Source organism: Halichondria panicea, chromosome 15 (genome assembly GCF_963675165.1).
Source record: "Halichondria panicea chromosome 15, odHalPani1.1, whole genome shotgun sequence".
NCBI lineage: Eukaryota > Metazoa > Porifera > Demospongiae > Suberitida > Halichondriidae > Halichondria > Halichondria panicea.
Window position 1 is genome coordinate 2,677,404 of NC_087391.1, and position 13,859 is coordinate 2,691,262.

General features: G+C 41.3%; 2 protein-coding genes and 1 long non-coding RNA gene across 3 annotated transcripts; 2 read left to right on the plus strand and 1 right to left on the minus strand.

The window, feature by feature from the left end:
• Positions 1-43: 43 nt before the first annotated feature.
• On the plus strand, positions 44-4,796 carry LOC135349034 (uncharacterized). The gene is made up of 3 exons (XR_010398847.1): positions 44-207; positions 450-735; positions 4,543-4,796. It is a non-coding gene; the product is annotated as an uncharacterized LOC135349034 (long non-coding RNA).
• Positions 4,797-5,288: 492 nt separating this feature from the next.
• On the minus strand, positions 5,289-7,996 carry LOC135349025 (RNA-binding protein Nova-2-like). Its single transcript, XM_064547473.1, has 4 exons — positions 7,837-7,996; positions 7,314-7,410; positions 5,809-6,996; positions 5,289-5,508 (listed from the first exon to the last, which is right to left on the minus strand). Exons 2-3 carry the CDS (start codon positions 7,396-7,398, stop codon positions 5,828-5,830), a joined length of 1,254 nt encoding a protein of 417 aa, XP_064403543.1. The 5' UTR covers positions 7,399-7,410; positions 7,837-7,996; the 3' UTR covers positions 5,289-5,508; positions 5,809-5,827.
• An 11-nt stretch (positions 7,997-8,007) lies between these two features.
• LOC135349020 (UTP--glucose-1-phosphate uridylyltransferase-like) lies at positions 8,008-13,817 on the plus strand. The gene is made up of 10 exons (XM_064547468.1): positions 8,008-8,175; positions 8,262-8,348; positions 8,667-8,960; positions 9,147-9,343; positions 9,614-9,893; positions 10,746-10,889; positions 11,144-11,222; positions 11,312-11,478; positions 12,382-12,486; positions 13,538-13,817. Exons 1-10 carry the CDS (start codon positions 8,119-8,121, stop codon positions 13,643-13,645), a joined length of 1,518 nt encoding a protein of 505 aa, XP_064403538.1. The 5' UTR covers positions 8,008-8,118; the 3' UTR covers positions 13,646-13,817.
• Positions 13,818-13,859: the final 42 nt, after the last annotated feature.

Here is a 13,859-nt window from a genome sequence, read left to right on the forward strand (position 1 = left end):
GCTTGTATACTAGATGCCATGCGACTAGATGCGCATGCGCACCTAGTCTGTGTTTGGGGTGGGGCTATTTTAGCATACATACACGATTACAAAGCTAAGTTCAGGCACATCAAGAAATAGTTGTCTATACATTTCTTATCAGAAGGGGAAATATGTTAGGAAGGATTGCGTTAGTCTCACTGCTTGTAGGAATAGCGGTAGCACAAGGTAAGCTTCTCTAAATTGCAGTTGTCAGGCTTCTGACTTCTTAATTAATTTTATACCGTAGACTGTCTGTATAAAATAATGTCCAGTTGCTTATTATAATTATTGTGAACAGACAACAATACCCCTAGCTATTAAGTTGAACATTTGTATGAATATGAGGTACAAATTATTAGTTGATATATCTAGCAGACACTCTTATTCTAGCCGGCCATGTTTGAATGTTCATTCTCTCCCCTATAAAGACCAGTGTAGTTCGACAGTGAACCCAGTTTACTGTGGTGTGTGTTGTCCATCCATAAACGGATGTTGTGCGACCACAAGTAATCCCTTGTCCACGGATGAGGTGTGCTGTGCAATGGAGGCAAACAATGCAGCCCGTGATTGTGGCTCTACAAGATGTCCTGATCGCCTCCCTTCAGATTTGGTGTATGACTCGGCTGTCACACCAGCCGAGTTAAGAAACCAGTGCTGCGTCTATTTCAGAGACGGCTGCTGCAGCGAAAGTGAAAACAGTTTTCTGGACCTGCTGTGAGTGGATGTAACTGTTGTACTGGTGTCTAGCTGAACGGCACATCCTGTTTAAGTGGGAAGAATTTTTGTTTGTATCCTGTTTCAAGAGGTTGCTACTGTGCATGCCTACTCGACTGCCTAACCCTAATTGATTTTTTTCCCTATACTGTTTTCCGTGTATAATCAGAAAGCGGCAGTACCGTGTACAAATGTAGCTGGTAATTCTAGGGGACAAAATATTCGTGGTTGGAGCTCTGACCACACATAATTTACCGAATGAAGCGACCTTGCCTACCTTTACTTGCGGTGCAAGCAGTAGCCACGAAAATATCCACGAAGTGACAAGTATTGCTCAACCACGAATGTTTTGCCCCCCGAACATTACTGGCTATAATACGGTATGTCTGTGTTATCTATTATAACTGGTCTAGTATGTCTACAACATAGTTTAAGTGTTGTTACACCCATTTCTAGTCTCAAAACACCGTTTGTCCTATGGTTCTACGAGGTGCATGGTTGATTCACTGCCCTACCCACTGACAGTACCAGCCTTCTTGTGATCAGATATTTACTTAAAACCAATCACCCATATACATCATGTCATGCATACAGTATAAGAAGTGTCAACACACATGCATTGGAATGTGACTGTTGACAATATTCATGGTGTGGGGGGAGGGAGCTGTCTACAGGTGTGTTGTAAAGTGACACTTTATTGCGCATCCCTGTGCATGGTAGCCTCAACTCCTGGTATTCACTGCTTGTGTATGCGTGGAATCTATAGTAGTAAAACTCTCTGTAAATGCACTTAAACTTGATCATGCAACGGTTTAACCACAAAGCGAGTGTGTGGAAACCGACGTGGTGGTTATAAATTAGTTGAAAATAATCATTTACTCTATCACAAAAATATGTATCTGTATACCGTATCAGGAGCAAATGAGGGGATCCTACACTATGCATAGTATTGTGAATTCACTATCGTCTTAACCACATTTCCTTGTTTGTAATGTGCTAAGTGCTCTGTACATGTGTGGCTGATACCGTAGAACTAGATTATTAGCGCTTACGCGACTATAAGCGTATCTTTATTTAAGCGCGTGCTCAACTGCAGGTTTTTGTACTCAAATTGAAGCGCTTTTCCAATTATGCGAAAGATATATTAGTGAATATTTAGAATTGTTTCATTGTTTATCTATGAGCTAGCTAGCTTGTACAGTGATGGTAGCTATATAGCTGATAATATCCATCTGGAAGGACTCTCTGGGCATGCTGTTAACTTGTCTGATCATGCTGAGAGAATGTGATACATATCCATGGCAGTTCCTGGTCAATATGAATTTAAATGTTGTAAAATGAACTGTAACATAATAGTATGACAATAGATCCAGGTAGGGTTGCCTGCTTGCTCACTTTCTAGCTAGCTTACGAGCCAGCTCTCATTACAGTTACTGGGTGGAGCCCAAAAATGACTGTATTATAGGCGCATTCTCGAATATAATAATTATACGCTGTGCTATTGACCCTATGAGCGCACGCGCTAATAATCCAGTTTCTAATACGGTAACACGTTTGATATAATAATAGTGAGTACAAAGAATAATGTTAGCAGTACTTAGCGGTTTGACATATATAATTATGGCATAATTAGTACATAGCTAGACGATATAGAATCCGCATAGTAAGACGCTCTATCCCTTCATGTGCTCCTGACGGTATACACGTAGCATTTGGCGAATGAGGCAATTAAACTATTATCGGCGGTTTTATAATTTGACGATCATGCTGCATGATTATATCTCGTGCGATATAAATGGCAATTTTAGCGACCCTCACCTTTGGGCCCTTGCTCGCCACTATAATGACAAGTAGAAACAAATAGATATACATGTAGTCCTAAACGTAAATCGTCGTTCTCCAGATTGTGCAGACAGTTAGTAGGGCAATTGGCTCACAACTCTGATGATTTATAGTTCCCTGTTGCCATAATGGTGGAGTCGATCAGTACCGCAACGTCAGAGGAAGCATAAAGCAGAAGAGAGAGTAAAGCCATCAAAACAAGCAACTTGAAAATTGCAGTATATGATACGATAGCTATAGTTACATTAAGAGTTTCTATAGGCTTCTAGTCATGTTTTCTTGGATTTTAATTCGTGGATTTGCAAATAATGCTTCGTTCTCGAGTTATGCCTAGTTTTGCTTGGAATGCCATTGCAGCCTTTTCAGAAGAGTGCGTAGCAAAACTTGTTCACCGAATGTTGCTACTCTACTAAGTAGTTAGCTCTGCACTAAAACGCTAGCTATATATTGGTAGCTACAAGAGTGAGAAGAGAACTGCAAGGCTTTGCTGCTGCAGCCATTAATTTTAGACTTGAATTTTTGGCATCAATCGTTTTTATCAATAAATTACTTTTACATGGCACAATAGGCTTATGGCCGCCCAAGGTGCTCCCCGTGTATACACATTGAAAGTAAATAAGCTGTTTAGATAAAAGAGGTTGCCTAAGTGATTATCTGTAGTTAACGTGGAAGTGTGTTCCATAAAAAACAGCTACAGTGGAACCTCCATAGGGGAACAGCCTTTTGTCCGTTTAGAGAGGTGGTCTTCTTTGGGAGGTTTCGATTGCCAGCTACATATGCTCTACGAGTCATTTCTTGCTGCAAATGAATGTTGGAGCTTTGTTAACTGCTTCTTTAGATCATGTGCATACAAGCTTTGAAAAGGCTGTAGGGACAAGCTACAGCTAGATTTTCACGATTGTGCAAAATAATGCTATCTCAGCAATAATTTTTGGTGATTCTGGGTGTGGCTGTCCGTTCTGGGAGGTTGTTTTCCATTGCTAAAGCTTGTTGGGGACTAGAAAGCTGCTCGTTATATGGAGTAGAGAGGTGGCCGCTCCTGAGAGGTTGCTTTACATTGAAGTCATTGTAGTTTCAATCCGAACCTGAGCTTTTTGGCCGTTATATAGCATGTGGTTGCTCTTAGGAGGTGGTCGTTAATGGAGGTTCCACTGTATTTACATAAAAAGAATAGCATGTTTGAAAGTAATGATAAGTCATGTAGTTTGTAGTGCATGATCATTGAATTTTGGCAAGTTTATCAGCTTGTATTATTTTATATATAGGATCATCTGTTCGCACAAACTTTTATTTTAACTTACGAGTTAGCCTTGCACTAAAGCGCTAGTTGTTTTTTAGAGTTAGAAAGAGCTGCAGGGCATGTGTGATATGACCTCTTGCAAATCCACCCCTTTTTAGTAAAACTTATACATTGTAGGTCTAGCTAGACTCACGCGCCGTCACTGTTGCACGGCGATGAGTAGGACTGGTCAAACTCCGTGTGTAGAGACTCGTGCGACGATATTTGTGGCAAATCAAGTGGCTAGACCGCATGCGGTTACCACAAGATCATTGCACTAGAAAACTCTAGCTAAATCTAGGCATCACGTGCAGTAGACTGACGCCATGAAAACCGCTGATATGCTGACTGTGTAACACCAGGTTCTACACGGAATTTGACCAGTCTCTGTTCGCCGCGCAAAAGTGAAGGCCTGCGAGTCAATTGTAGATCTATATGCATTCATCAAGTTATCAGACAGACTTCTGTTTCCATTAAACTACTCTTTGTGTGTGAAGTATGTTCATTGTCAACATGCAATTGCAAACTGCCAAACAACAAAGCAAACTATTATTACCTCTTCTATTTATATATCACTCTAATACTTTTGAGCAAAGCAAAGCATGCCGAGAGGCATTAGCACAGTGCAGCTTGCAACGTTCAATTCCAACTAATCTGTCATAACCCTTTCAAATATTCTATTCCAGGTTTAAGTTGGCCCTTGGTCTAGGAATTGGACTTGGTGGTCTACTAGTGATCATCCTGTTGCTGGTGGTGTGTTGCTGCTGCTGTATTTGCTGTGACTAGCACATGAAGTAGACACCTGAAGTAGACACCTAACACATACATGATGTATGAATGAGTATAATTATTTTGTGATATATTTTTTAATGTTTTTATCTCCTATACTTTGTGTGCGCGTGCTCATGGTAAAAACAACAACTGTAAATGGAGTGTTTCATATGGTTACAAAGTGCATTTCATGGTACCACGTGGCCACCGGCGCCAGCCTTATCCCCAGGCATGGCCGCGTGGCTTGCTCAGTTACATGCAAGTAGCTAGTTGACCTCACTGGCTAATAGCAGTAGAAAACGAGTAGGATGCATACAAGCTAAAAAAAACAGTAAGGCACACATGCACCTAAGTACAACACCAACACAGTAACACATAACACTTGCAGAAGTTACAGTTCTTCATAATAATTACAGATGCTCACACCACACTATATGAAGTCTATAATAATACACTCTGGGCAGATGGAATAATTTTTATACTGAGAGTGAAAAGCTGGATATGTAAAATTATAAAGTGGACGTAGTGTTAAATAAGGTAGTTCAGTTTCCTGGGGGATGGAGAAAAACCTGGTACCGATTATAGACGATACCGTGTGTTTGTTTTGTAATTCACTTGTGTGATTCTGGCCTCCATTGACACGAAAAGGGAGTTAAAAACAGCAGGGTTAATTATAAACGTTGAGAATTTAATAATTCAAGACAAAAACATTATCATAATTCTGTAGACAACAATGTACAAATAGAATGTGACTTGAATAAAACAAAAAAAGATTGGTATTAAATTAATACTAAGCTGCGTAGCATGTTGTTGATACTTGACTGATTGCATGAACTGATCGATGATAGGGTACCAATACTGGATATTGCAAAATGAGAGCCCTGAAAAAAGTACGAAAAATGGAATTTGAATTGCTTAGGCAATGTCATATTATGATCACAGGTACTAATTATAATAGTGACCGAACGCCAGTTCACTAAAGGAGTTTATGGAGCATGAATGAATCACATATTTGGCAATTGATAAGGTAATGCCTCGCACAAACTCAGCCATGAATAAGCCTTGTTCCCCATGAAAATGATAGAGCCTACATAATTGACAATGACTGGCATGAGATGGTTCTATAGTCAATGAATGACGACTGACCAACAGTCATAATCACCGGGGATTAACCCACGTACCTCATTAAAGACGGTCCAATTAGAGCAAGCCTTGTTTCTGAAACCTCTCTTGCTCCACAATAATTTTTTGAATAAAGATCATGTGAGCTGATTGGACTGACAAAATTGGACCCACAATTGTGAGCTTTCGGTTGTATGTTCCGGGGATATACTCTCCTTTCCCAGTAAGCTCGATCCTCACGCCAGTCGATTGCTTAATGTCAGCAATAGTCTGCGCATTGGCTACCATGCTGGTCATCACCTCAGGAATGGCCATCTCCATGGTCGAAACAGTAGCCCCTGGTACTTGCAAGTTAACACCATCCACCAAGACCGGGTTGTACTTGGAGTAGTATGAAGACACACCCGCAAGGGACTGAGCATAGGCGTATGAGAGTTGAGCCTGGGAGAAACTGTCCTTCTGATTCTGAAGGGCAGAGAAGACACTTTGAGCCTGGACCTGCTGTTGCTGTTGTTGAAGGAAGGCTAAGAATTGGGCACCAGTATCTGAGCTATTGGGCATAGCAGCAGCTGCACCGTAACCGAGGGAAGCTGCAGATTGGGAATTGGTATGGGCCGCCATGATGCCTTGAGGGGATTGGGAGTGTGAACGAGATGGAGCGAGCCCAATAGCATTTCCAAACGAGCTGTTGCCACAATTTGCTTGATTAGTGGAATTTTTACCATAGCGAGTTAGTCTTTTCCATTTTGAGGCTTCTGGGTCTCCGATAGTGTGCTGTAATATCCGTGAAGTCACACTCAACACACTATGTCTCTCTCCAGTAATTGTCAGGGTGCGTTCGGGTAGGGAATTTTCGTCTTTGGAGCTAACCTGGAGGTTTACTCCGTATTCGCTCTTCAGTGCCTTTATTGTACTTCCTGATTTACCGATGACCATGCCCGAGGCAATATTGGACACAAGCATCTTGAAGTTACCTAACGACTCCAGAATTTCCTCTCCTCGTGGGTGGGTAGTGGCCACTAGAGTATCAAAGACAACTTGCAAGGCATGAGAGATTGCTTCTATCTTCCCTGTGACGATACATACACGCTCAGAGGTGCCTGGGTAACACTCACGTCCCGGAGAAAACTTGATAACTGTTCCAGTCTCAGCCATTAGCTTTGTGACAGTTGAGCCTCCATTGCCGATGATCATTCCACAGGCGAATTCTGGCAGTAGAAACTTGATAAACGTCTCATCTACATCATCTGCAAAGAAAATAACAGTCTCCTTATCATGTGAAAGTGATTCTGAAGGATGTTATCTTAAAAAATGTCTCTTAAGGTGACATATTTTCACAGGTAGATTTGTTTGCGTTTTTGCTGTTTAGCTGGTACTAAATTTTGTTCACAAGTTGTGAAATTAATGTTATTCATAGCGTTTCTAATTACTCGCAAGTGGTTTTAATGAGCATTTTCCAATTATCTGCTAGTAAAAATTTTTGCAATTTTACTCTCATTCGCAGAAATAGCAGAAATTAATACTCGTGAAAATATGTCACTTTAAGGTACATAGTTGCATGTACCTTCTTGGTTGACCCTCTTTGTTTCTGGACTGTCAGCATCCTCCACATTGCGAGATCTCTTCATTCCAACACGTTGATCAGCCATTTTGCAAGAGCACTGTGAAAATGTTATGTAATAAATTGTGATACCGTACACATGCAAATCTGACCACAAATGTTAGGCGTGGCTGCATACCATGATACCATACTGCTAGAAATTAATGCGTGATACTAACTAACGATATTTATGCGAGCAGCTAACAAAAGTATGCGATAGGACATATCGCATACTTTTGTATAATTATATCGCACAATTTAATAATTCGAGGCCTCTAAATCGCGGTACACCACATGATGCACAGTGCAGTGAGTGCAAGCTTTAAATACTTACGCAAATTGCTGCAATATAATGTGTATGACAATAATGATAATAATCACTAAAATCACAGAGAAGAGATAAACTTTGGATCTGCCAGTTTAATATGGAGCATGCCTCAAACCAAACAATCAAGTCGAAGTCACACACACATATAATTTCCCTCACCCCTGTCCGCTGATCACACTGTACTAGACAACTGACGATAGATGTAGTCTAATGTAGCTCTAAAGGCCAACTGTTTATAGGCATCAATATCATGTCAATGCAATATCAATGTCACGATCAAGTTGTGGACCACGGGGACTGTGTGTTTTACCACGTGAGCACGTCATAGCAAAGGTCGTGGGAAGCAGCAGCCAAGGTCATTCACCTGGGCCGAAGTGTAAAGGGAATCCAAAAGATAGTGCTCGTACCCAGCAACTGAACACCAGTCTGCTGTTGTACAAAATGGATTCAAAAAATCAAAGAATGGGAACACCTCCGCTGGAGCGACATCAGTCAGTGGTAAGTACGTACATGTGTATATTAAAGTGATCGATGTACCATGTACATGAACAATTCATTGCTTGCATTGAATATCATTATAATAGGTGATGCTTGACAGCAGTGATGCCATGCACATTGTCAAGATGGATCTGGCTAACCTTATCATGAAGTCACCCTCTGAAAATAGAGAGGTACGGTATTGCTACAATGTTTTTGCAAGTGAAAAACATTTGCAAATGAGCCAAATCATCGTTTGCGATATTATGAATATCGTGATGCCATACAAGTATCTGTATAGGAACCTCACATACGTTTGATGCTCGCAAAACAGTAGTAATACAGTGCATTGTGGGACCAGTCGTCCACTGATCAGACCATTATTACCAGCAGGTATTTTAGCACTATTTACCCCTTGAGCTTTATTTCGGGCCCTGTTGCATACTCAAGTTTTGTTTACATCAAAGGTGCTTCTTTGATTGTTGTTCCGCATACCTTCTCTCCTAATCCAGGAGCTCAAATCTCACTTGGAGGGGTTTGAGCATCTTTTCCAGCGCTTCCTAGTGGATAGACGTGTTGGCAATCACATCATCTGGGATAAGATCCAGCCCCTCCCACCTGACGCTGTGCTCCCCTACTTTACAATTAGCGAGGTGACGAGTGGAGCGAAGGCTCTCTTGGACAAATTGGTAGTGCTAAAACTAAATGGAGGACTGGGGACCAGTATGGGGTGTGTGGGACCAAAGAGTCTCATCTCAGTACGTGATGACTCCACTTTCTTAGACCTCAATGTTCAGCAGATTGAGGTGAGTATGTCATCTGAGATAAATGTGTACTTGCTTGTGCTATTCTTTAGTTGATACAGGATTTTGTGCGCTCTTAATTTATGAATTGGTGACGTTTGGTGCTTAATTCCCTTAGAGATGTAATTATGATACCACTTGACAATAATGATGATGTAATTATAACTACTTTCCATCCCTTACCAACAGTACATGAACAACAAGTATGGAAGCAATGTGCCGCTGGTACTCATGAATTCTTTTAATACTCACGCTGACACGGAGAGGATCCGCTTCAAATACGAGCGACGAGTTGACCTCCACATGTTTCAACAGAGCTACTACCCACGTGTGCTCAAAGAGACTCTCAGACCCTATCCGGAAAAGTTTGACCTTAAAGATGGCTGGTAAGGTTAAATTCCGTCTAAACATTCACGCAGTGATTTCGTATTGCAGTCTTCTTGAGCGACAAATTATTGTGTCCTTTTTTGGGAGTATAATATTATTTTGCGTATTGTCCAGTTTCCATGCTTAGAAATGTGTGTTTTCATCATGTGACACACACACACACACACACACACACACACACACACACACACACACACACACACACACACACACACACACACACACACACACACACACACACACACACACACACACACACACACACACAGCTGGTACCCTCCAGGCCATGGGGATGTGTATGCTTCTCTCAAACGATCAGGTCTCCTGGAAAAGTTCATTAAAGATGGCAAAGAGTTTATTTTCATCTCAAACATTGACAATCTAGGTGCTACAGTGGACCTCAACATCCTCAACTTCCTACTGAACCCTCCACAAGGATCAAAGCCAGCAGAGTTTGTGATGGAGGTGACGGACAAGACACGGTCCGACGTAAAGGGAGGCACACTTATTATGTTTGAGGACAGGCTACAACTGCTTGAGATAGCACAGGTACAGTATGTAGTGTGTATACATTATGTTAAGTGCACAGCAGGTTCATGCATGGTATGGGCGGAGCACTCAAGGAACCCTGAAATGTATCGTTTCATGTAGAGGGTGGGTGTGAGGTATAAAACAATGTTGTGTGGTACTGTAGCTACGCCTCGGTTACACATGCACAGCAAGGTGTACGGTATTGTGTTGTGTTTCGGTGTGCGTGTGTGTAGACTGCTACAGCTGCTCAAGGATCAACTAAGTGCAAGTAAAAGTTTCTCTATAGGCTTCTAGTCATGTTTTCTTGGATTGCTTCGCAAAATAATACTTCGTTCTCGAGTTACAGCTAGGTTTGCTTACTTGGAATGAACAGTGCGTAGCAAAACTTTTCCATGGTTGCTACTCTACTTAGTAGTTAGCTTTGCACTCTAGAATGCTAGCTATTGGTAGCTCCAAGAGTGAGAAAAGAGCGTCAAAGCTGGACTTAGCTGTTTCATGCGGCATCCTTTTATGGACTTCGAACTTTTGGCATCCTTCTTAGCAACAATCGTGGTTGATTATTTCGAACTTTTGTAAATTTCTCGACGATCGATTCTGTAGGGGTGTGGTTATTTGAACCTCTATCCTCGAAAAAAATCCGTAAAGTGTTTAGTTTGCAATCCGCAACCCGCTATACGGTAGTAGCTTCATGTTTGGTGCCTCCACCGCAGTACTTTCATTGGATTAGGAAGGCATGTAACTGCCAGTACGTATTTATGTTGTATGTTTTTGTGTGTCGGTGTTGCTCAGTAACAATAATTATGAACTATTATCTAAAACTACATGTACATATAAGGTGCTATTATATAATTATAGTAATTCTTTTTGCAGGTACCCAAAGACCATGTTGATGAATTTAAGTCGATTACAAAGTTCAAGGTGTTCAATACCAATAACCTGTGGGCAAATCTCAATGCCATAGACCGACTCATTAAGGCAGACAGCATTCAGACGGAGGTCATCGCCAATAGGAAGGTTTGTTCTATCTTAAGCTTGCACATGCACAGTGTGTACACTGCACAGGTATTTTTGCCAACATGACATTGCTCTATCAAGCTTGTTGCTATCTAGCGGCCAAAACTCTACATTCACATGCATGCTATAGTATAATAAACTGGTGGGGAGGTACTGAGTGTCTACTTTGTGTTATAGCTTGTACGCCCATTTCAGGAATACACAAGAAACGAATGGGAAGTTAAACGTACTGATTGTTTTTCCCTCTATCGTAGACTCTTGGTGATGGGACCAACGTGATTCAGCTGGAGACTGCAGCTGGTGCAGCCATGAGAAACTTCACAGGAGCCATTGGTAAGTGGTAGCTGATGTATGCTCATGAGTTAGTTTATTTCATTCCGAATACACTGCTAAATTTCCATTATTGCAACTGGTACATTTAGGTATCAATGTGCCTCGCAGTCGATTCCTTCCTGTGAAGAAGACCTCTGACTTGCTACTCACCATGTCAAACCTGTTCACCATGCGACACGGTGCCCTCACCAACAACCCTGCCCGCAGTTACCCCTCTCTACCACTGGTCAAGTTAGGAGACCCAGACTTTACTAAGGTAGGACATTTCTTCAAAACGTGTGAGGGTACATGTATACAGAGTATAACTATGGGTGGAAATGTAGTAGTACTAATTGTTAGCATGAGAGGACAGAAATTATGTATAGTCTGCTCTACAAATAAATTATGTTCTTCTTTCTGTACACTGTGCTACATGTATGACTGTAGTGTATACCTGCTAGCATGCATGTTGAACATGACTGTACATGTAGCTCAGTAGTTACCCGAGGCTGTGCCACGGCCAGCGAGTATAATATTCCGTTGGTTTGTCTGTCTGTTTGTAATTTCTGAGCCTGCTCACCTGGATGCCATAGCGGTGCGTTTACAGCATGGATAGCCTTCACACAACAAGTTATTAGTGGCAGATTTTGATGTTAAAGCTTTGTTGTCGTTATTTGTATAAAAGCTGAACTTGCACATTGGCCATAGAGCTATAGCCAGCTAGATATACGCGACTTTAACTCGAGGCACTGTTACAGCCACGTGGAAAAAAAATGTTTCATGGGAAGAGACTCTAGGCTTTTTTGCTGGTCCCACTGCATGTCAGCCTGGTTTCCTTCTTTTAACACTTCAGGCCTGCTCTGCTGTGATCCAAATAACGGCCCAGGACTCCCACAGTGCATATAAAAAATATGTCATGTACCTTATTTGTATAACATTTTAGGCTTCTTTCTGCTGACTCTGCTGTGGTCCTAATAGTCTTAGTGTATGTCTGACCCCATGCACCACTACTATTTTCAAAACTTTGTCATAGGGTTCAAATCTAATATAGTTTAGGTAGTTGCCGCTAAGCTCTTCCATATTCATGTATACGTACCGTATCGTTACCTGCATGGTTGTGAGACGTAAAACAGCCGAGGGTTAGCACTTCAGTGCTCTAGTTTATCTTATTCTTTCATAGGTACGAGAGTTTCTGGATCGATTTGACAGCATCCCCGATCTTCTTGAATTGGACCATCTCACTGTGTCAGGGGACGTCACCTTTGGAAAGGGTGTCTCACTCAAGGTGTGTTTAGGTGTAATTGTGGAAAGGGTGTCTCACTCAAGGTGTATTTAGATGTTTAGGAGTCATGTTCCGACTAGAATGCTAGGGATCACTAGCTATTTGGTAGCTACAGGAGTAAATAGGTGCAAAGAGTCACTGCATGCCCAGAAAGGAGCAACCATTTCCAAACTTTGACCTCTATTGCAGGTCCACTGGTGACCCCCCTTTTCTGATTCTGACGTGCTTACATACTCATGCAACCCCCATGTGGAGCATTCCTAGCATTTGATTGATCATAAAGTCCTTAAATGTACAAGTAGAACCTCCTCGATTATTAGGCTTGGCAAATTTTTCTACGACAGGCTCCAAGTTCAAAATTATAATAGGCTGTATAAGTGTCCCTTAAATACGCATCCGCAAATAACAGTTGTACCATGGAAGCAGGTCTGTTTATCTTCTGCGATGACCACGTGCCCTAAATCCACTGCTGTTCCATCAACTAAGTGGGTAGGTCGAGGCGTGGTTTAATCATTCGCTTATCCAGCATAATTATTGAGTTATGCGTCCTGGCTCTGACCAAGGTGTCCTGATAATCGAGGTTCTTTTCTCTAAAAAACCACTACTACCTTTGTGTTTTCCATAACACTTCAATACTTGAGTGAAACAAACGTGCACCAAGGCAATTAGCACCGCGTACGTGAACAGTGTCGTTTACCGTATAGCGGGTAATTTTCGTGGGGTAAAAAATTCGTTCACTCGAAAAACGGTGGTTTTCGTGAGTAAAAATTTCGTTTAGTCTCATTGTTTGCACTGCATTCCTACGTTACGGTAAGCCACGCCTACACTAAAATTTCGTGGAGGTCAGCTTGCCCATGAAAATAATAAATATTTTACCTTACCCCACAAAGGTATAGATTTGAAATTCACGTATACTACATAGGGCCATTCCAGAGTATGGTGTTTTTAATTTAGCCGTCTATAATTATTAAGTATACTTGTCTGCACATCTGTACCCCACCCCCTTACACTATAATTTATGTCGTCTGTGGAACTGCTGCTTTCCTCCGCTCAGGGCACTGTGATCATCATTGCGAATCATGGAGACAGAATAGACATACCTGCCAATGCCTGCCTAGAGAACAAGATTGTATCTGGGAACTTACGTATTAGAGACCACTAAACAAAAAAAAAACATATTTTTTAAGGTTACAGATTTCAGGTTTATATATTAATAGTTAATAGTCAGAGTGTAGTATATCGATTTTTAGAGAATGTAACGAACAAATTAATTGTGCATAATGATAATATTATGATTGCATGTGTGGCCATGAAAACAGATACCTCATTTGAAAGCTTCAATCGCTGTCGAATAAAAGCGACAAAAAGCTAATAAT

Coding starts and splice junctions, on each gene's coding strand:
- LOC135349025 (XM_064547473.1), bottom strand. CDS start 7,398: ATGGCTGATCAACGTGTTGGAATGAAGAGATCTCGCAATGTGGAGGAT. Junction 6,997..7,313: donor AAAGAGGGTCAACCAAGAAG/GTACATGCAACT, acceptor TTTTCTTTGCAG/ATGATGTAGATGAGACGTTT.
- LOC135349020 (XM_064547468.1), top strand. CDS start 8,119: ATGGATTCAAAAAATCAAAGAATGGGAACACCTCCGCTGGAGCGACAT. Junction 8,961..9,146: donor TCAATGTTCAGCAGATTGAG/GTGAGTATGTCA, acceptor CCTTACCAACAG/TACATGAACAACAAGTATGG. Junction 11,479..12,381: donor GAGACCCAGACTTTACTAAG/GTAGGACATTTC, acceptor ATTCTTTCATAG/GTACGAGAGTTTCTGGATCG.